This window comes from Equus quagga, chromosome 11 (genome assembly GCF_021613505.1).
Source record: "Equus quagga isolate Etosha38 chromosome 11, UCLA_HA_Equagga_1.0, whole genome shotgun sequence".
NCBI lineage: Eukaryota > Metazoa > Chordata > Mammalia > Perissodactyla > Equidae > Equus > Equus quagga.
The window spans coordinates 112,445,675-112,466,623 of NC_060277.1; the positions used below are offsets into that span (position 1 = coordinate 112,445,675).

The following is a 20,949-nucleotide window of genomic DNA, read 5'->3' on the forward strand; positions in this document are numbered from 1 at the left end:
AATGTAAATAACCAGGCATTGCTGAGTTAGGAAGGCAATTCTGAATTAGGAAAGCAATGGGTGCCCACGCAGAGAAAGCGGGTGGGCTGTAGGAAGCCCAGACTGACCTTGTAGCTCATTCTGCCCTTGGCCAGTCGGGGGATGAGCTTGGCGACATTGTAGATGTCATTGATCAGGCTCTCGATCAGCGCCAGGAAGCCACGGGTCCCACCCATCTCCAGGGACGGACTGAAGACCAGCCCATCCTCTTCCAGCTCCATGCGGACCTCAAACAGCGGTGCCACACTCTCCTGAAACAGGTCATCACGGGGGTCAATGCCTCGCCCTTGGCTGAGCCATTCTCAATGCCCAGATGTTCACTCTGGGCACCAGCCAATGTATAGGGCTAACTCCCACTGGCTGGGACCACTTTGCAGGGCAGGTGGCCCCAGTGGCCCCTTCAGCAAGGGGTCTGAAACCACCATTGGGCCAAAAGCAGGCTGGAGCAGTCCAGGGCAGGAGAGGGCAGCGATTCTAAGTGCAGACGAGAGACCACCTACCTCCGTTCAAAGCCTGAATCTGCTACTTATTAGCTCTGTGGCCTTGAGCAAGACACTTGACCCCCCAATTTCCCCAAATATATAAAATGAGGATAATAATTTTATAGAACAGAGACAACAACGGTCCCCATCTCTTTGGGTTATTGTGAGGATTAAATGGCTCGGTAGCATACAGAGTGTGCAGAGTCGTGGCTGGCTCACTTTTAAGTGCTGGCAGCCACGGCCACAGTGTGTGGTGGGGTCACAGCCAGGCAGGACAGCCTTCCCTGTGCTCTGGAAAGGACGAGCCCTCACACCCATCAGAGGTTCCCGTTTACAAAGCACATGCACACAGTAACCCTGCGTGTTCCTGGATCCCCTCGTGAGGCTGCAAGGCTGAGTGGGCCAGCCTCTGTAAGGCGATGGGATGGAGGATAGCTGGACATACCAGCGAATCCCAAAGCATGGGCCAAGGCCCACGGGTGGCCACGAGATCCGCTCCATGGCCTCTTATCTTCCTCCAAACAGAGTTGCGTGTTGGCCCTGGGAGTGGTTGACTCGAGAGCCCCCTGGTTTGCTCTATGACCAAGGGAGGGTGTTGACTAGTGTCTGAGTCAGATGCTAAGTGGTATGAAAGTTCAATCATCATGAACTCAAATGACCAGACTTTTCTAAAGCTGCTAGCTCAGGGGTCTGCTCTTCTCACTGGGCCACTTAGGGATGCCCTGGGACTTCTTGAGGAGTACATTTTGTTATCGGGGCGTCCTCATAGTTTTGATTGTGACTTTGCTCACTTTGAAACTGTAATTTATGACTTATAATTGTACATTAACTGTAAATTGGTTAATTCCGTTGCTGACACCTTGCAGGGCTGTCTGTTGCATGGGGAAACTTGCAGTTGGTGGTGATGACTACTTTCATCAACAGAATGTAGGGTCTGTGAGTGTCTGGTGACCACCGGCCTTCGAGGCACACGTGCTGGGCTCAGGCACAGGCCATCCGCCCTCTGTGGCTGGTACAGGGTGTCTCAGTGCCATCCCCACCATCATTTCCTGGAGGGGCAGGGGGGCGCTGGGGGTCTTTGATCCTGCCCTACTGGCCATATTGAAAATCATTTGGGAGCCATGTAACAAAAAGACATGGGTAGGGAAGGGCTCAACCCCACGGAAAACGCTGGAGAACGTGCCGGGATGCAACGAACCTGCACATCCCGTCCCGTTTGCTCATCTGGCTTACACTTCCACCCACCTGGCTGAGAGTCGAGTAGGGTAGGAGCTGATGTTGCTCTCAGGGGGGCACCCCCCACCCCTAATCAATGCGAGTAGGGGCTGTGGTGCCTGCTCCCCGTCACCTGGAGACAAGGTAGGACAACCTCCTCAGGTCCGCTTAGGTATTCTACGGCCGATTCATGGTGCGGCAGATTTAAGGTGACCAGGTGTCCTGAGTGCCTGGGACTGAGGAGGATGCAGTCCCGGGATGCAGGACTTCCGGTTTTAGCACTGGGGTGGGTTAGTCACCCTAGGCAGATTTTAATGTCTGTTTGTTTGTAAAGAAATAACCTATTTAATATTTGTAACTCACATCTGTAACCATGTTGTCTATCAGGTAGTTCAGGGATTTGCGGATGAAGTGGTCAAATTCCTCCAAGACCATGTCGTCGATGTGGTTGACGTAGTCTTTCCAGGAGTAGCTCGCTGTGTCCGCTCTGAACAGCTCTGCGTTCTCCTGCAAACAGAGCAGTCAGCTGTCATTCCACTGGTTCACCTGTTCCCTCTTTAAGCAACGTGCTCAATGACTCTCTGGACCCCCCCTTGCCCTTGTTCACATCCTCCGGACGCCCGGCTCTGCTCCCAGCTTCTCGAATGTGCTGGGCTCTTTCCTATGGCAGAGTCTTGCGCAGGCTACCCTCTCCCATTCTCGTCGCATCTGGCTTCTTCTAATAGTTTAGGTTTTAACCCAAATGTCACCTCCTCTCAGAGGCCCTCCTTGACCATCCTCCATTCATCTTAGGTTTGGTTCCTGTCCCTTCCCCCACCTATATTCTCTCTAGTAATCCATTATTTGTGCCCATGATGGCACAGATGACAACTCTGAATTCTTTTCTTTATTTGACTCTGGTCTATATGCCCCCCTTGGAGCCAAGCTTCATGAGGACAGCGATTGACTGTCTTTTCCACCATTGTACCTCCAGCACTCAGCAGTATGCCTAGGACAGAGTAGGAGCTGGTGGATGGATGAATGGATGGGTGGGTGGGTGGATAGATGGGGGAGTGGGAGGGTGGATGGGTGGATGACGGGATGGCTAGGTAGACATATGAATCTGTAAGACACCGAGTGCTACAGGGAAATACAAAGATGAATAGGACCCAGTCTGTACCCTCAGGCAGGTATATTCTAATAGAGGAGAGAAGACACAGGCTTAAATAATTTCAGCGTAAAGTAGAAAGAAATGGTTAAAATGACTATCATGGAAGTAGAGGACTCTGGCAAATCTATGTGACCTCAAAGCCTTGTCTCATTGGCTAGCTGGCCTCTGCCTCACCAGGGTCCTACCCCACGGCCCTGCGTCCTCGCCCGCCCTCTTCCTGTGCTCTGCACTGCGATCCCTTGCCTGACCCTAAGCCAAATGGATTTGTCCTGGGCTTTGTTTACAACACTTCTGAGAGTGTTAACAGGGTAATTGCTTAACTCTTTCAAGTAACATTTTTGCAGTTTAACATCTTAATTTAGTGGGACTTTCTGGCACCATGGCAAAGAGGGAAGGAAGAGGATCTGGAAAAAAGACAAAATATTTTTTGGTCCAGTCAAGTCACTCCATTGGGGTAACGACCTTCCAAGCAATGAGGTGATCATGAGAACAGCCAGCGAGAGACCCTCCTCCCCGTGGGGCCCACTGGTCCGTGTGGGTGTGGTGACCCATCATTTAAGTCCATACCAATGATTTGCACCATGCCCTGGGAACCCCAGAAAACTGCCCTGAAAACATCTTGAGCTCAAGAGAGAATTCTCCCTTTTTCAGGCCAATGCAGCGTTCCACCTTTCACATTCGCCTCAGATACAAAAGCTAAGATGCAAGCTGGATAAAACACCTGCCAAGTGAGGGAGGCACAAGGACACCCACACTGTTAGGAATCTAAGCAGAGCTTCCAGAACGCCAGGCTACCATTTTGCATTCTCCCTCTGAACGTGTCAGCAGGGACATGGGCTCACGGACCGTTGAGACTGTTGGCAAAAAGGAATCTCCTGCTCTCTAGGCAGCACAGGAGGTGTGCGTCCTCACATATCCTGATTTGAGCGTGTTGGCACAGATACGCCATGCACACACACCCAATGTTCCTCGCTCTTCCCACTGGTGAACCATGGGCAAACCATGAAGGATGCCGGTTAGACACAGTGCTTGCCCTCGAGCAGCTTATCTCAGGGAAACAAGAGCTGTTGACTTTGTACCAAGATGTCACTTGTCCACACCAACTTTGTGCGGGGTAGGGGGTGCTGATCCCCTTAGAACAGAGGGCAGACATGTGACGAGGGGACTCAGCCTTCAAAGGGTACGTTTGGGATGGTCTGCTATTTTCAAACAAGACTGTTGGACTAAAGATCACAGACTTCTGTGACCACTGAGCCATTTAATGAAGAGCAAGCAGGCTCTCGATGGCCCTCCTGGGCGTGTCCTTACTGCAACCATGGCTTGGATCTTCTGGCCAGCATCCTTGACCGCAGCGTAGCGTCTGTTGAGATTGAGCATCCTTCCATCCAAGTCCAACAGAGCCTCTTTCTTGTTGTCCTTTCTCTCAAACATTGGGTTGGCAGACCAATCCTGAAAGGAAGACGCGAGAGAAAAGTCTTTGGAGAAAACGCTCCTTCACTGCACACTCTCTGATGTGAACATCCCTGTCCATTGCTGACCTCGGAGAGGCCTAGGCCTCTGAGAACTGTTGACCAGAGAGCCTTAGATGACAACTCAAAACCAGTCAGGGCCTTGAGGGACCGCAGAGAGACGTCTGGGATGCTTCACCCAATCAGGCCCAAAAGGAGTCACTCTTGGGGAAGGAGCATCTGACTCTCTTGTCAGGGCACCAAAGGAGCTGAGGGCGAGGGAAGCCATAAATGAAGAGGTAGGGGACAAGGCGGCCAGATCCGGAGATGAATGTGGAGATGATCAGAGCTCCAGAGAACAGAAAGAGACACATGTGACAGAACAGATGACTAAAGACGCTGTTGATGAGCTGAAGAAATGCTGCCATTTTCAGATGGAAACCCTTAAGGGAGTCCAGGGAACATTAACAAGAGGAGACGCATGTCTGGAAACACCCTGGTGAGGGTTCTGAAGCTCGAAGATACTGAAAAACTCCACACACCTCCAGACAGAGAGAATGAGGACATGAAAAGGAAAGTCATGCCATTGTCCACCTTCTCAACGTTGAAGCTACAAGACAGGGACTGCTGTGTGCTGAATTGTGTCCCCCACATGTATACGTTGTGGTCCTAAACCCCTAGTGCCTGAGGATGTGGCCATATTTGGAGAGAGGGTATTTAAAGAGGGGATTCAGTTAAAACAAAGTCGCTAGGGTGGGCCTTAACCCGACATGACTGGTCTCCTTACAAGAAGAAGAGATCAGGACACAGGCACACACAGAGGAAAGACCCCTGAGGACACAGGGAGGAGATGCCATCTCCAAGCCAAGGAGCGAGGCCTCAGGAGAAACCAGCCCCGCCTGCACCTTGATCTCGGACTTCCAGCCTCCAGAATTGTGAGAAAATAAGTTTCTCCTGTTTAAGCTGCCCTGTCTCCAGCACTTGCTGGAGCCGCCCGAGCAGACTGACACAGGGATGTTTCTAGACTGTTGAAAGAAAAGGACCACATCAAAACATCCTTTACCTGGACAACAGACAGCCACAGGTGAGGTCAAAAGAAAGATATTTTTGGACAAGCAAGGAGTCAGAAAGTACGTCATCAATGCAGCCTTTCTGAGGAAATTACTTGAGGAATTACTCCATTCGAATGAAAACTGAATCAGAAGCAAAAGTGGTGAGCCATGATTTTCGTCTATGATATACTGAGTACATCTACGTGGGTGGTGATGAAATGAACGTGAACTGTAACATAGAAGTTTCATGCTGTGAAAAGCCAAAGGAGTCTCCAAATAGAAGAGATGTGTTCTAACAAAAAACACTAATGCTGGCCAGGATCAGAAATTCCAAATGATTTCAACCCAGGAGTCTGTGGGGGTGGAGAGGGAGGTGGTAGATATCAGCCTGCTCCGAAGCGCGATCTCGGCAGGGGTGCGTGGCGGGGCTGGTGGGGCATCTTGGTTATTTAATTTTGATATGCAAAACATAGCATAAACATAATTGTTTTAAAAATAAAATAGAGTTACACAGACATTGCAAAGTAATGGGAGCGGGCATTTTGAAAACTTCCTTTTGGAGCTATCGCTGCAGATGTCTGCAAATTAGGGCGCTGATGACAGACCACAGGGGAGGCTAGGGAAGGACTCCCCCCTGCCACCCCCCGTTCTCTGCGTTGGGCTGGGTGAAAGGGACCGTGCTCCTTCCGTAAGGAGCTTGAGTGTGCTGCAGGCAGAGCCGAGTTAGCGCATCTTTCCCCTCCTTGTTCCTGGCACCTGCCTGGCAGAGAGGGGACCCTGCATGCACACTTGCTAAGCTCAGTGGAACGGAATTGAATTCTGCAGAGGGACTTTTTCTGCCTTGGGACCACCCTGACATCTTTGTGCGGTCCAGAGCCTCAAAGAGCAGGCTCCCGCTGCCTGTGGCGCGTTCCGTGAGCATCTCCGCGGGGCCCGTTTTCCCCAGGAACCTCTCCTGGGTCTCCATTTAAGCCCCACTCTGTGCCTTGCAGCTTACTCACCTTCATGGCCTGGGAAATTCCATCTATATTCTGCTTTGCTTTTTGCATCCTGTTCTGCAAGTTATATAGAATTTCTCGCATCTCTTGAATATATTCAAACACCCCTAAAATATAAGCGTAAAGGACTCTCACAAAGTGAACGACTTAGCGAAATGAAAACTTCTCTTGAGCTGGCTTAACACTCATTATTACAAGACAGCACTTGTGTGAATATCTGGAACATGAAGCAGAAGAAATCACTGCGAGTTCCCTGAAAGGAAGTGCTGAGGAATAATGCACATTGTGCCTCTCTGGAAGCGGAACTTCCCTATCCCCAAACAGGCGGATTATTAATTCCGCCCAGGAACTCCAGGCTCCTGATGCCAAGGGACCCCCATCCCTGGGCACCCCAGCCCCTCCAGCCATGGACAGAACGCTGGAGAGACTCGAGCTTCCTTAGAAAGCTCTCAGAGGCCTGGATCGGAGCAGCTGGAAGAGACGTGTTCTTGGGCGGAAGTGAGAGAAAAGAAGCACACGGCTTCCTTGCACAGAAAGGTCCAGGTGGAGCCAGGTTCGGGTCAGTGCACTGTCCCTCCTTCTAGGTGAGGTAGTGGAGGCAGAAGACGGCATAGGAGGGCTGAAAAGATGGCGCAAGACAAGTTGGAAGGTCCTGATGGAGGGGGAAACGATGGCAGTGGTGTTTACCCAGAGGCGGGTCCTGGGGATGAGGTTCTTCCGCCTGATCCCACGGTGGGATGGAGGGAGGAAGGGGACTCATGGGGGCACTTCTACTTCTCGGATCTCTGCCCCGAGCCAGCGGCAGCGTGCCCACGTGGAAGACCAGCACACCGCCCTGGCCTCCAGCGAGTCTAGTTCGCAAACGTGGAACCCTCGGTTATTGCCAAGGAGTCTTTGCCCGTTCTCTTTGTACGTGACACAGATGGGCTGCTGGGACCCGGCGAGCAGGTGCAACTATCCTTCAGCTTTAAACGAAACCCCGTTGCGGTCAGAGTGGACCCACCGAGCCAGAAGGCAGAAGCGGCCACTCGGGTATGTTTTAGGACAGAAGCCAGACAGGTCGGACCCCACCCCCCACCCCCCACCCCCCAGTTTAGCCCTACGTGAAATGAACATGGCCTTGGTACCTTCCCCGTTCCAGAACAACGTCGTTTCAGCGCTCAGTAACTTCACATCGATTGCTTCCAACTCCGACTTCACTAGTGGGAATTCTACGTCCATCACAGTGGTCTTTATCTGCAAAACGAAGCCTACAGTTTCAGGGCCTTTGTTCCAAATCCAGCCAGACCGAAAACTGCCTTACGGTAAGGACTTATTACTCGGTACCCACCAAGCCAGTTACAACTAGTGTTATTTGATTGAGAATTACATGTAAATCAAATTTCAGGAGATTTCAACGTTTACAATTATTTTTATTACCCAGGATTTATGTATATACTTAACTCTCAATTACCCATGTTATGGGGTACAAAGAGAAGGGAGTACAATAACACAAAAACAGTGAGTGTATAATCCAAAACTTTTAAAAATTTGGCTTAGACTCATAATCAGAGAATCAGGGAAACACACATGGGTGACTGGGGCATTTCTGGGCTCAGAATCTCTCCTGGGTCATGACTCTAACGCTCGAGGAGTCCAGGATCGCAGAGAAGCTGTTCAAGCTGTTAACAGATCAGAGTCAACAGGAGTACAGGTTCCATAGCGTCTTGACACAGTTCCAGCTGCTTCAAGAAACTAATTTAACGCTTGAACGCCTCAACTCACAAAATAGAGAAAAAGGAGGAGAGTGTAGACAGTTTTTATAAATTATTCCTTTAAATAACAAGCACCGTCCACCCTTTGGAACATCCTTCTATCTAGCAACATTTTGATGTTTATATAACCTTTCAAGGACATTTCTACTCTATAAAGAAAGGGATGTACACAGAATTACAACTGTACGTGAGATGCTGACTATTTGCCTTTCAGAATAATTCTTTATATACATTTAGTCCTTTAAATGGTGCCCCCAGCCCCACCCCCACCCCCGCCACTGCCTTCAAATGTTTTCAGACGATTAACTTCTTAGAAAAGTGGGTAAGGGCAGAGAAATAAAGCTTAAAAGCTATTACCAGTGGAAACCAGACAGAAGTAAAACAAACGGTCTCCAGAATCATAAAGCGAGTTAGTGTGAAATATGATTCCATTCATCAGAGTCGGGTTATGAAACAATTACACGGGGCGGCACCTCCCAGTCATGGAGCCCTTGCTTAGAATACATCCTGAGTGAGATAACCTCACCACGTGCCTCTTTAGGATGTTTGCAACCAAATCCCGGTGAGTAGAGTCAGAGGGGAGCCCTTTGCACGGAATTTAAGCAGCTGGACAAAGGTGCTGAGTTTCCAGTGACCGACCCGAGCAGAGACGGCAGGCTTCGGCGAGGTCAGAACCCAGGGCCAGCCCCAAGGGGCAGCCGAGGTGGGTGGGGGCAGCTCCTGGGTGGTGAAGCCTGGGCTGCGGCTCTTGCCCACAACTCATACGGTCACTCAGAGACTCGGGAGGGCGATTTATTGACCATTTCTCACAGTAATAGCCCAGAAAAGTAGCCAAATATTACTATGCCGTTGTGACGGCCAGCGTAAACAATGCGTGTGGTGAGAAGATCCGATTAATACCCCCTGTTTATTGCTTTTCAACAGGCTATGTTATAAATCCACACCTTTAGGGCATTTTTCCCAGCAGCGTGATCTGGGAGAAAAGCACAGTCGAGGGGTCCCGCAAAGACCCCAGCAGATTCCCCAAAGCTCCACACCCACTCTTGCCTCCTTCACACATCAGTGAATACTCGCAGTCTGGAGGCCCGCGGTGTCTCAGCAACAGAAACCATGCTGAGAATAAGAAGCGTGTCTAAGGGGCCCAGGAGCATCTCCAAAGACAGAAAAGAGCATCCACGGCTGCAGGCGCTCAGCTCCCGTCTGACTGCCCAGCATCTTTATCAGCAGAACAAGACCACTCAGCTGAAGCCAACGCGCGTCACGGACTGAACGGCCTGTGCTCGGCTGGGCTTTGTTGGCAAATACAGAAATGGAAGATCAATTTTGGGGTTTTTTTTCTAAATAACATTTGTTGAGGGTTTTTTTCTGATTGTAGCATTGTAGAAAGTCTTTTACACTGAAAATAACCCACGAGCACTTTTCCGCATCACTGTTTCCCCCGCACCTTCATTTTCTCTAAACACCATGGCTGCGCGGTGTCCCAGGGGACGGATGGACACGAGTCGTCCGATGCTGAGGACAGCAGTTTCTGGAGAAAGCGAATTCAAGGAAATGCACTTAAAGCAGAGACTGTGCTTCATGGTCCGCAGCACAAATGAGTCAACTAAGATTTTATCTTGCAAATGAAGCGAATGAGAATAACAGTATTATTGGACACATTGTAGATTGCATTACCACCCAATGCCCTAATTCTCTGGATGGAGTAAGGAATGGATCTGGAGTTGAGTAAGGAATGGATCTGGGGTGGATTTATTTGTAGGTGTGTGTGGGACAGGGTGATATTTCTGATAAATCCACGAGATGGCAGGACCCGGCGAGCCTCACGTCACCTTCGGCTTTCCCAGCCCGTTCAGAAGGGAGGTCACGTCCCCCAAGAGCCGGGGCTTCCTCAGCCTCCCCAGGCACGCGCTGAGCCTTTCGGTATTCCAACGCTTCTCTTGGGTGGCATCTGAAGTGGGGATTGAATTCTGGGCTTGTTCAAATACATGGCGTCATCTGACCACCATCCCCCGTGTGAGACGTCTTGTAGGCAAGTCCTGGATGTCAGAAACACCCTTTGGATTCACAGCATTACCGATGCCATTTCTTTCTCTCATAGGAGAAAGGCGCACGGCACATCTATGCTCTGTTAACACCAACTCAGAACCCAGCAAGGGGCTGGGGACGGACAGGACAGGAAGTGGTCCTGATGGCCTGGGCGTTCCCCACAAGACCCCTACAAGAAAACAGAGAAAAACAGAGGCCTGGCCCACATGTCTCTAGAAAAGACGCCCTCACGTCAGGAACCCGGGAGCCAGTAAGCACCTCACGGACAGATTGAGACACAAAACACAAACAAAAATGTTCCAGGCCCCAGGCAGCTGTTCCAGTTGGGGGCAAGTTGGCTGAAAGAAACAGGACCCTCTGGAGCCAGCACAGGTCTCTCGAGGGTGCACTGACAGTGAGCTCCAAGGAGGAAACCCCACAGACACGGACGCGTGGGGGGACTGGCCCCACAAAGTCCACGTCTGCTCTCTCGAGGCCTTTCTGGCCACCTGCTCCACCCCCTGCTCCCTTCCTGCTGCAACCTGTGTTTCTGCTCACTCTCAGTTTCTCTGCTCCCCCATGATCCACCGTCAATGGGGCTGCGACCCAATTCCGAACTCCCAGCATTCTGCGGAGAGAGAATCTTAGCCCCTTTTTGGATTAGGTGTCTATTGTAGGCTCAGTGACGGCTCCCCAAAGATGTCCACGTCCTAATCTCTGGGCCCTGTGACTATGTCACCTTACACAGCAAAAGAGAACTTGCAGACATGACTCATCTCAGGACCTTGTCACAGGGAGATTACGCTAGATCATCTGGGCAGGCCCAATGCAATCACGAGGTCCTTGTAAGAGGGAGGCAAGAAGGTCAACAGAGAAGAAAGCAATGTGAGGACAGAAGCAGAAGTGGGAGTCATGCCATCTGAAGACGCAGTGAAGACGGAGCCTCGAGCCAAGGCGCGCGGGCGGCCTCTGGAAGGTGGAAAAGGCAAGGAAGCGATTCTCCCTGGAGCCTCTGGAAGGAAGCAGCCCTGCCGGGACCTCGCTTTCAGCAGAAGGAAACAGACTTTGGCCTTGTGACCTCCAGAACTGGAAGACAATACATTAGTACTCTTTGAAGCCCCTCAGTTTGCAGCTGTTTGTTACAGCAGCCACAGGAAACTGACACAGTGTCCACATCTGGCCTAACCTGCTGCGGCCTGGGACGGGGTGGAGGTCGTGGGGTACAAATGGCAGCCTTTTTTGGGATCTGTGGGTAGGGTCTGTAAGAGAGGGGGTGCCTAGAACGAGGATGGGCATATTGACTGCATGCTGTGCCCTGAGTCCATGCTCTCGAGATCCCTTCTGGTCACTGAGTCAGCTCCCAGGGGTTCCCACGCAGGAAGGAGGCTCTCAGAACGAGCAGCCCTGTTGTCCCCCAAGGCTAGTCAGTGACTGAGAACTCTCAGTGATGACCAGCCTCTTTATGGTGCTTGTGTCACAGCCCCAGATGGGATCGACGTCAGGAGTCAAGACGGAAAAGGAATTCTTGAGTCACAGAGCTGAGGGTGGACCAGCCACCTCCCTAGGCACCTCTCTGGTTATCTCGAGGCAGCACCTCACACTCGGCTTCTTCACCACATGCCGCTGGGAGATTCGTAATCCTAGTCGATTCCAGGAAATGCACCCCATACACTTCGATGGGTGTAACGGAAGTAATCTCCAATGACTTTGATATTACCCAAAGCAAAATATATTTAGGAGCGTACAGCATCTATAAACAGGCGTGTAATGGAAGCCGAAGTCCAACAGAAGCAAGATTTCCATCATCAGCTGTTTTGAGTTGTCGCCAGCTTTGCGGCCGCCGTTGGGTGAATAATGGAGAGTGGCTCCAAACCACGTCTGAATGTGAGAAGGAAGTCAGTGATTCTGTTGCACTTGGAGATCCAACACCTGTGTTTGTTCTAAACAAAACCCGAAACTTGGCAAACAGAACAAAACAAAACTCCACTGGCCCACCTCATTATACCAGCCGACGATGAGCTCCAAGTTGCCCACAAACTTCCGGAAGGTTTCGTGCTGCGAGAACAGATTCTCAGCGCTGCCTGGGATCTCTTTTTGTTCCTGGAAGTTCAAGTACTTGACTTCTCTCAGAACGGCCACCAACTAAGGCAAATGAAGATGACAAGAAGGTCAGGGGTGACCTCAATGGTACAAGATTTGGCAACACAAGTGAGGGTCTGTCCCCAGGACGCTGCTACAGCCTGTCCACAGGGGGACTTCAAAGCTGGGGGGAGGTGTGTCTGGGGAGGGGAGCTGCCGGCAGGATCAGGACCTCTTCACCCTATTTACTGGTCCCAAGCCAGAAAGTGCTGGCGTCGCCAGCGTGGGTGGACGACACCATCGTAACTTCCCAGCATGTTGGAGAAAGGCTTCAGGGCTTCAGCTGGGTCCTCCGCAGGATCCAGCCTTCCCTCTCCCCCCTCCTCCCACCTAGTTACAGCCAAGAGATGAAAACAGGGCTCCTTCCAACAGAGCTTCTGCCCTGCTGCTCAACCAAGCTCTTCTCCTCCGGGTCCGTGACCTTCATGTGGCTGAATCCTCTGGTCACTTCACAGGCCTCATCTCGCCTGACCGCTCAGCTGCTGGTCACTCCTTCTCCTGGGTGCACAGTGTCTGGGGCTCCAGACTCTCTGGTCACCACCATCAGTCTCTCTTGATGCTTTCGAGACTTGCACGTTGGAGAGCCACAGAGCTTTGTCCCTCTCAATCTACTCTCACCTTGGTGACCTCACCCGACTTCATGGCTTTAAGAACTCCCACATTTAGGTCCCCGACCTAGACCTCACTGCTGACCCCCAGACACATATATCCACCTGCCTGCTCAATGCCTCCATGTGGATGTCTAACTGGCATCTCAAATTCAACGAGACACATGTGCTCCGTCGATCTTGCCCTGTAGCCTGCTCCACTTGCTGTCTCCAGCTGCCATCTCAGCTTCTGGCAATTCCATCCTTCCTTGCCCACCCCCAAACACTGGGGCTGACTCTGCTCTTCCTCAAAGCTGGATTTCCAACCCATCTGGATCAACTGGCTCATCGGCTCTGTGATCAAAGTCCAATCGCTCTTCACACCTTCACTGCTGCCACTCCGGTCCTGGCCACCACCCTTGCATCTCTCATGCTGGATTCCAGCAAAAGGCTCCCAGCTGGTCTCCCTGCTGCTAGCCTTGCCCTCTCCTCAGTATATTCACCCTACAGCATCTAGAAGGATCCTTGAAAAATGTAAGTCAGACCAAAGCCCTTATCTGCTCGAAAGCCGGCGATGACTGCCGTCTCACCCACAACAAAAACCCAAGTGCCCGATGGCCTGTGAGGCCCCTGTGCTCTGTCCTTGCCCTCGCCCCACCTCCTCTCCACCCACCTCCCCTGTGCTCTGTGCTCCCCCCTCCTCCGCCCTCCCCTCCACTTCCTCTCCCACTACCTTCCCTGAGCTCATTCCACCTGCCCCGCTGGCCTCCCTGCCGCTCCCAGAACACACCAGGCACACTCACACCTCCGGCCTTCACTGTAGCTGTTTGCTCTCCTGGAAGGCTTTCCCGCAGATCTCTGCTTGGCCAACTGCCTTACTCCTGCAAGTGTGCTCACGTCCCAAACAGCAACCTGCCCCATTCCCTCCGCTCTACTGACCCCCTTGACCCGCCCTTCCGCTCCTTTGAGGTACCCATCACCATTTTCTCAGTGTTACAGGCTTCACCTCTCTTGTCGTGCTAATTCGTCATCCCCCCTTCTCCTTGCTCTCTCACACAGCTCTCCCCGTCTCCCTCCACCTCCCCCCAGGGAGGTGAGCCCCAGGAGGACAGGGAGCTTTGTCCGCTGGCTCACTGACTATCCCAGGACACACGGGGGTGCTCAGCAAATACTCGTTGAATGAAAGAAAGAGAGAACTTTAGTGAAAGAGAAGCTTTCGGAGGAAGTCACACCTGGGTGTCCTGCCTTCCTGGTATCAGCCCTGTTCAGAGCGGGGCAAACGCCTCCTTGCTGGGCAAGTGCTTGTGGGCAGAAGGCTGCTCTGCTTTGGTCCTTGGTGCCCATCTAAACTCCCCGGGCCCAGCCCACACTACCACTTCTCTCCAGCTTGCCTGACGTGACCAGGTGTCCTGTTTGTTCAGATGCTGCAAAGACCTTTTTTTTTCTTTCTTTTGTAAATTCTCAAATTGATGTTCCCTCTTGGGAGACCAGGAAAGGTGGCCAAGCTTTAAAATCGTGTAATCATTGAAGCCATTTCCAAGATATTTTGTCTCATATCTTAAAAATATCCTGGACATACTTTTCAAAATACTTAAATAATAAAGCTTTAGCTAACCAGGACATAAGCATCGATCCCCCAAGAACACTTGGCAGAAGGGGAGTGGCCTCAGCGGCTTCGGGCTTCTCCCACCCCCACCTGCAGTGGAACCCGGGACCCCGACGCGGCGGCAAGACAGCACCCACCGCTTTGCTGAAGTTGACCTGGATGAGGTTTGTGATGGGGTCCCGCTGTATCAGGGGCTGCCCCAGGTTGAAGTGGCAATCTTTGTCCACTCCTGCCACCCACTGCTCGTAGATCTTCTCTCGGTAGCTTCTCAGCAGCTCCATCATCTCGTCGTATTTCTGGTAGATCAGCTTGGCCTCCACGCTGGACATGACCCTGCCATCAGAGGCAGATGGGGTGGTGAGGCCCAGGCCTCACGTTCTCGCTTCCTCTGGGGCCTCGTTAGAGTCCCAACTCTGTCTGTCAGACCTGGGGGCGCTGACACAGACAGCTCACTTTCTGTTTCTTCCAGGCCGAGAGCCTGAGTAAACAGATGGACAATGGCCGTCAATCTGCAGCAATCAGTCCAGCAAGTCAAACAATAACCCCGGAGCAATTGGTCCCAGATGGCCAGGACCTGATTAGCAACGGCCAGCTTCCCTCATTTTCGCCCTCCCTTCCAACTTAGGACCAACCAGAGATGGCTAAATACGCCCCCTACGCAACCACATGGGGTGCCCCTCTTCTAGTCCCCATGCCAACAGCCTCCGATCCCGCGGGGCACACCCGAAGCTTCCCTCTGTTCCTCCGCAAGCTGTCCCACTCCACTGCCTGCCTTCGAGTCTCGGCCAAACGCAGGTGATGGTGGCCGCCTCCCTGCCACGGCAAACTCGGAGTGGACAGCCTGTGCTTGTTCTCATCTGAGTGGCCTTTGTTAAACAATTTCCATCAGGCTGACCATCAGCAGAGGGCAAGCCAGATTCTTCCTGACCACACTTGCCGAGAAGGCGCCCGCAGGAGGAAAGGGCTCACATGGCTGGGGTGTCCTCTGGGATTGTGCTTTGGGAAGTAAAGGCTTGGCCAATACGAAGCGTCAGATTGCCTTGGGATTGGGATAGATGCCCTCCCCCCCGGCCCTGGCCGTGGAGGGGCGCTGCCCACCCGGTGCCGCCACTCACGGGTGCTCTACATGCTTTAGGTCCTTCATGGGGGCCTCCAGCCTCTCCTGCAGCTCCAGGCTCCATTTGAGCTGCCCGGCCACTGCGGGCATGTTTTTGTGGATTGGGGGTATATTCCCGTTTGCAGAGGCTGCAATCTGGGCATCATACAAGATCTTGGTGTTGTCCAGCTCAGCATCAAACAGCTCCAGCATGACTGAGTACCTGGGTACCACCTCGGCAAGAATCAGAGGCCGCTCCAAGAGGCCCCCGCACATGTACAGGAGCTGGAGAGAGACGAGAGATGTGCCTTCAGTAGGCTCCCCACCGCCTGCCCCATGCATCCTGCCCAGCCCCATGGCTGTTGATGCAATGTGTGCAGCCAAGCTTCAGGAGCAAGAAAGCAGGTACCCTGCCAAGATAAAGATCCATTTGGACCTTTCTCTGTGTAACAATTGGTTAAATGAATGCCTCTGTGATCTTCATGTTGACACGTGCTGAGTCCCAAAATACTGGAGGGTGAGGTGGGCCCTTACCAGAACCTGGAGACAGAGGCTGTGTGGGGTGGACATGTGACAGAATTTCTGGAAGCTCTGCACCCCCTGAAGTCACCCCCACATGCTCCCACAGGGGGAGGAGAAATACCTGAGGCTCCCTCTCCTCCCTCCCTCCCATCTCCTGCCGGGGCTCCCCACTGGCCGAGCCAACGAGCGCCGGGGGCTGGTGGCGCCCCCGGCAGAGGGCTGCTCTAACGATGCTCAGGCCAGGCAGCCACACTTTCTCCGGGATGCGTGACCGCAGCTCTTGCTGCCTCAAGGGGTGGACCCGAGTCTCAGATTTGCCCCAGTTTTTGGTCTGAAAAATATAACCACTGTCCCTAAAAATGGTGGCTGCAGAGAAAGGAGGAGAGATTTTCAGGTCCCAAAAAGCCAGCTGAAGTAGCCACTGACCCTTGGGAAGAAACTGAAACTCTGAGGTTCTAACCACAGTTCCCCGCAGGGCAGCTACGACATATTAGGTTGCCAGTGTCATTTTTAAAAATGGACACGTGACAGTTGGGAAAATAACATTCCCCTTCTTGGTTTATGACCCCCCCGACTTCTTCTCCCCTATCCTTTCCTCTTCCCTTCATTTCACGTTTACGTTTTTTTTTTTTTTTTTGGCTTCTGGCTTCTAGGAAGGAAGCTAATTTTATTTGCTGCCAAGAGGAGGTCATGCGGAAAATTGCTCTAGAACTTTCCTGGCCATGTGTGAATTACTGACAGCGAGAAATAGCATTGAGGCAGCTTGGGAACATGCAGGGAATGGAGGGGACCTGCGGGAGGGAGGGCGCCCCAGGGCCTGTCCTAATCAGAGCGCAGGGTTGTCAAATGGGGAAGAAAATGTTCTCAGGTACTGAGAGAAAGACGAGCAGATGGAGATGGAAATGGTTCCCAAGAGTTGTTTTCGCCCTTGTTTTTCTTTTAAGCTAGCATCAACTTAAAGTTAAGATGTAGAAAAGGACTTTTCCTTTTAGAGAACAGAAGCTGGACTTCGGCCTAATAGGAGGGACGGGCTACAGGAGAAAGGCCCGGGCGGGTGGGCGTCAATCCTGCGGGCGCCATAGTGCGTGTCCCCCTGAACCGCCTCCCCCCATCCCAGGGTTGACTACGTCCTCATCTCACGAAGGGGACAGGTGCGTCAGCTTAGAGGCATCAACCCTTCCCGTTACTGGAAAACAACACCCAGCCGTATCCTGCGGGTGGGAGGTCTGGGGGTGCCGCCCTCACAGGAGGGGAAGGCTGCTAAGTGCCTGGCATGCCCAGCCGGTCAGCTGCAGCATCGCCTTTTAATTTTGGAGACCCCCTCACAAGGGAGGACCTGCTGTTTCCAAATTAAAGGATTGGCTGGAAACCTCTGCTGGGGACCCTTCCGCAGGTGGGCAGCCCTTGGAGCCTTGTGTTAACATCTTCTGGGTTCTGGGGTTGCACACCCGAGGTCTGCCCCAGAGTGAGGCTGCCTCCCCACGACTCCCTCAGAGGGAGCCAGCTCCCTCCACAGGGAAAGATGACAAGCACCTACTATGTGCTGGGCTCCATTTTGCATGAACCCAAACCAAGCGTCCGCCTTCAGGGAGTTTATATTCTAGTTGAGAAGGCAATGAACACATAGAGATCGCTATACAACAGAACAGTGGGAGGCCGAGAGCTAAGAAGGAAACAGAGCAGCTCAGCATCAGCACGGGAGACGGAGGGAGGGGAGAGGGGAGACGTGGGGGAGGGAAGGAGGGGAGAGGGAAGGATGAGGAGAGGGAAGACTGGGGAGGGGGAAGGAGGGGAGAGGGAAGGAGGGGAGGGGGGAGGCTGCCACTGAGGGAGGAGAGTGGAGGGAAGCCCCTCTTGCAAGGTGGCATGAGGCAGCCACCTGGGGGCAGAGTGTCCCAGAGGAGGGAACAGAGTGAGGCGCTGTATTAATTTGCATTCATTGATATTTTGCCTGGAGCACCAACTCAATCCAAGACTTAAGCGATCCTTACATTTGCAGAGCTTCAAATTCCCTTGTATTTGCATTTTTCAAAAGAATGTCTAAAAGGCAAAGGAACATCCTGGTATTTGCATTAGACAGATCTTTGTGCTCAGGGGTGGGGGGCTTCCTGGGTCCCCAACTCAGCCCCAGGAAGCCCAGCCATGACATCCTCCGGAAAGATGGCCACTACCTGGGCTGCCCAGGCCACTCGACTGCCTCCCGCCACGGGGGCCCGGCTGGCTGAGTGGTTCAGAACAGGGGCCCTGGAAGTGGTCAAGCTCATGGCTGGTTCAGGGTCCTGGTTCCTCTACTTGCTGGCTAACTGTGTGACCTTGGGCAGGTTTCTTGACCTGTGTGAGCTGGTAAAATGGGATGGATACTGTAGGTAATGAGTTTAGCAAACAGCGGGGGTTGTTGTGAGAATTAAAAAAGACAGCACAGTGCTCAGAACTGCGCTTGGGACCTGAGATCCTCTAGGGACCACTGGGCACCTCCTGTGGGCGTGTCACTCCCGCAGCTCCTGGAGGCTCGTGAAGGGAAGGGAAGAGAGAGCCCCGACCTGCAGAGTCCTAGTCGACAAACACACGTAAGAGTGGGCAGGGGAATAAGAAGTTCCCCAGCATACACGCACACGCGCTCCTTTCAATACTCAGCGCCCGTTCTCCAGACAGGCTGTAGGTTGCAGCCGCACACACTGCATCCTGCAGACAGCCCCTCTCAGCCGCTTGTGGGGCAAAGCAGGTCACACAAATGCAGCAGAAGGCTGGGCCAGGACAATGAGGAGTGGTGGGCACTGGGGCAAACTGGACCACTCATGTTCTGTCCACAGGGAACAGCAGCTGTTCCTCTCCAGCTGCTTGTTACCATGAAACACTGTGTATCCCGTGTGGCCGGATCTACTTTTCCAAGAGAGGGTGAAAATCCGAACTTCTATCTGAGCTTTCTCAATTTTTACACGTTGGCTCCTAGAAACATTCTTAAAGTGCCATGTGAGAACAGAGATCCATATAGACAGAGTAGATTAGTGACTGTCCAAGCTGGGGGAGGTTCGGGGGAAGTGAGGAATGACTGAGGGGGATGAAGACGCTGTAAAATTGATTGTGGATGGTTGCACGACTCTAAATATACTAAGAGCCATTGTGCACTTTAAGTGGGTGGAGTGTACGGCGTGTGAATTCTATCTCAAAAGTACATGAGCCAGAGTGAGTGGGGGTCTTTGTGCAGCCTGAGTCATCAACGCCACATTATTTTTTGAGACCGGGATGCCTGCACAACGCTGGGAAACCCAATCGTCATCGTGTCTGTTTAATTTCTGAGCACAGCTACATTGATGGGGGGGAGGGGATGTAACTTTTCTTTGGGCATTATGTTTTTCTGAGTTTATTATTTACAGTGCTGGCTTCCCTTGTGGTAATTTGTTATGGAGCAAAGAGACTGATGCCATAAGACGTGACCAGCGCCCAGGCTCCTTCTGTTCTCATTCACGCTTATTTGGCACCTCCTGCCTGCTTGGTGAGGGCCCCAGTGTGCCTGGGACCGAAGGGGTCCCTGAAATGCTGGACTTTCAGTTTCAAAATCAGAAAGTCCTGGGAAGACAGGAGCAGAGAGACTTCATGCTGTGTCTGAGTGCCCCGGCTGCTCAGCATATCGTTCTCTCTGCAAGTTAGAGAACCGGCCTGTGGGCCCCAAACGTTGGCCACCATGTGAGCTTCGACCAGAAAGGTTCAGAGGCCCCCCTCTCCACCCCACATCGTGCCCATTGGCAAGGGGTCCTCGGGGAGGGGTGCGCCAATCAGCAGTGGGGACCAGAGGGTCTGGCTCCTCACAACGTTAACCAACCTGATTGGTGACAACAGCACCTTGCTGTTTTAAACGCACTTTCTGATTATCTGTGAGGTCAAACTTCAAACAGACGTGTGGATCGGCCACTTGTGGTTTTCTTTGGAATTGACGTTCTCTGTGGGTTTTAGTGCTTTTCTACAATCCAGCTTTTAAAATGCTTTTTTCATAGCATCATTTCTTTTTTCCATTTGTAAAAGTACCATACACTTAATCCGTGCAACTTAGAATGGTAGAAAAGTCCACAGAAGACAGAGACACATCGGCCACCGCCCACCACACAGAGATGGCTCCCCACAACGCCCCAGGTTTGCTTCCTGAGCCTCAAACGCTGAAGAGCATGTCGATTCAGCTCAGCGAGCAGAACGCGGGTGCATTTTATTTTTATAGCAATTCTGCCTCTCTCTGACTTTTGCTCTTTTATGCAGTGGGGGAATTGAATCGAATAAGAATAAAAGGACACAAGAATCAGTAAAATAACTGTCCCCTCCTGCTCTCTTTCTTCTCTTGCTCTAAGAAACGGCAGTGAGACCCAACAGGAGCTGCTCCAGGTGCTCTCTGCCGAGCAGCTCCCAGACGGTGAGAAAGGTCCCTGCCCTTGCGAGCCCAGCTCTTCATCTCTAAATGAAGATGATCAGACCCCCCTCTCAGCCGCTCCCAGCGTCAGGCACGTGCTCTGTGGCAAGTCCGCCGGCAGCGCAGAGCCCCGACTCACGCGTACCTTTGAGCAGGACTCAATGGAGCCGCAGTCGTCAAACGCTTGGCAAAAGATCGTGGCCAGCCGCCTATCCAGATCTTGAATTTTGGTCTCAAAATCAGCGTAATCGTCATCAAAACTCTAAAAGCGAATTAAAACGTCAACCTCGTAATCAGCGTGCAAAGTAGGAGGAGCTCTCGGTCTAACGCCCCCAAGCCCACGGGCAGGACGCGGGCTTGCATCTTAGCTGGCGTGCTCATCGCCTGTGGACTGCTCCAGTGCACAGTGACGTCCTCAAAAAACGTGCTGGGATTGTGTG

General features: G+C 52.3%; 1 protein-coding gene across 1 annotated transcript in view; it reads right to left on the reverse strand.

The window, feature by feature from the left end:
- The window catches only part of DNAH17 (dynein axonemal heavy chain 17), a 117,405-nt gene that overhangs the window by 87,596 nt on the left and 8,860 nt on the right, over positions 1 to 20,949 (reverse strand). Inside the window, exons 11-19 of the mRNA XM_046677445.1 lie at positions 20,655 to 20,771; positions 15,611 to 15,876; positions 14,633 to 14,828; positions 12,159 to 12,305; positions 7,512 to 7,620; positions 6,388 to 6,491; positions 4,195 to 4,335; positions 2,100 to 2,243; positions 108 to 290 (exon numbers count right to left, since the gene is read on the reverse strand). Of these exons, the coding sequence (XP_046533401.1) occupies positions 108 to 290; positions 2,100 to 2,243; positions 4,195 to 4,335; positions 6,388 to 6,491; positions 7,512 to 7,620; positions 12,159 to 12,305; positions 14,633 to 14,828; positions 15,611 to 15,876; positions 20,655 to 20,771 (1,407 nt within the window). The remainder of the gene's footprint in view (positions 1 to 107; positions 291 to 2,099; positions 2,244 to 4,194; positions 4,336 to 6,387; positions 6,492 to 7,511; positions 7,621 to 12,158; positions 12,306 to 14,632; positions 14,829 to 15,610; positions 15,877 to 20,654; positions 20,772 to 20,949) is intronic.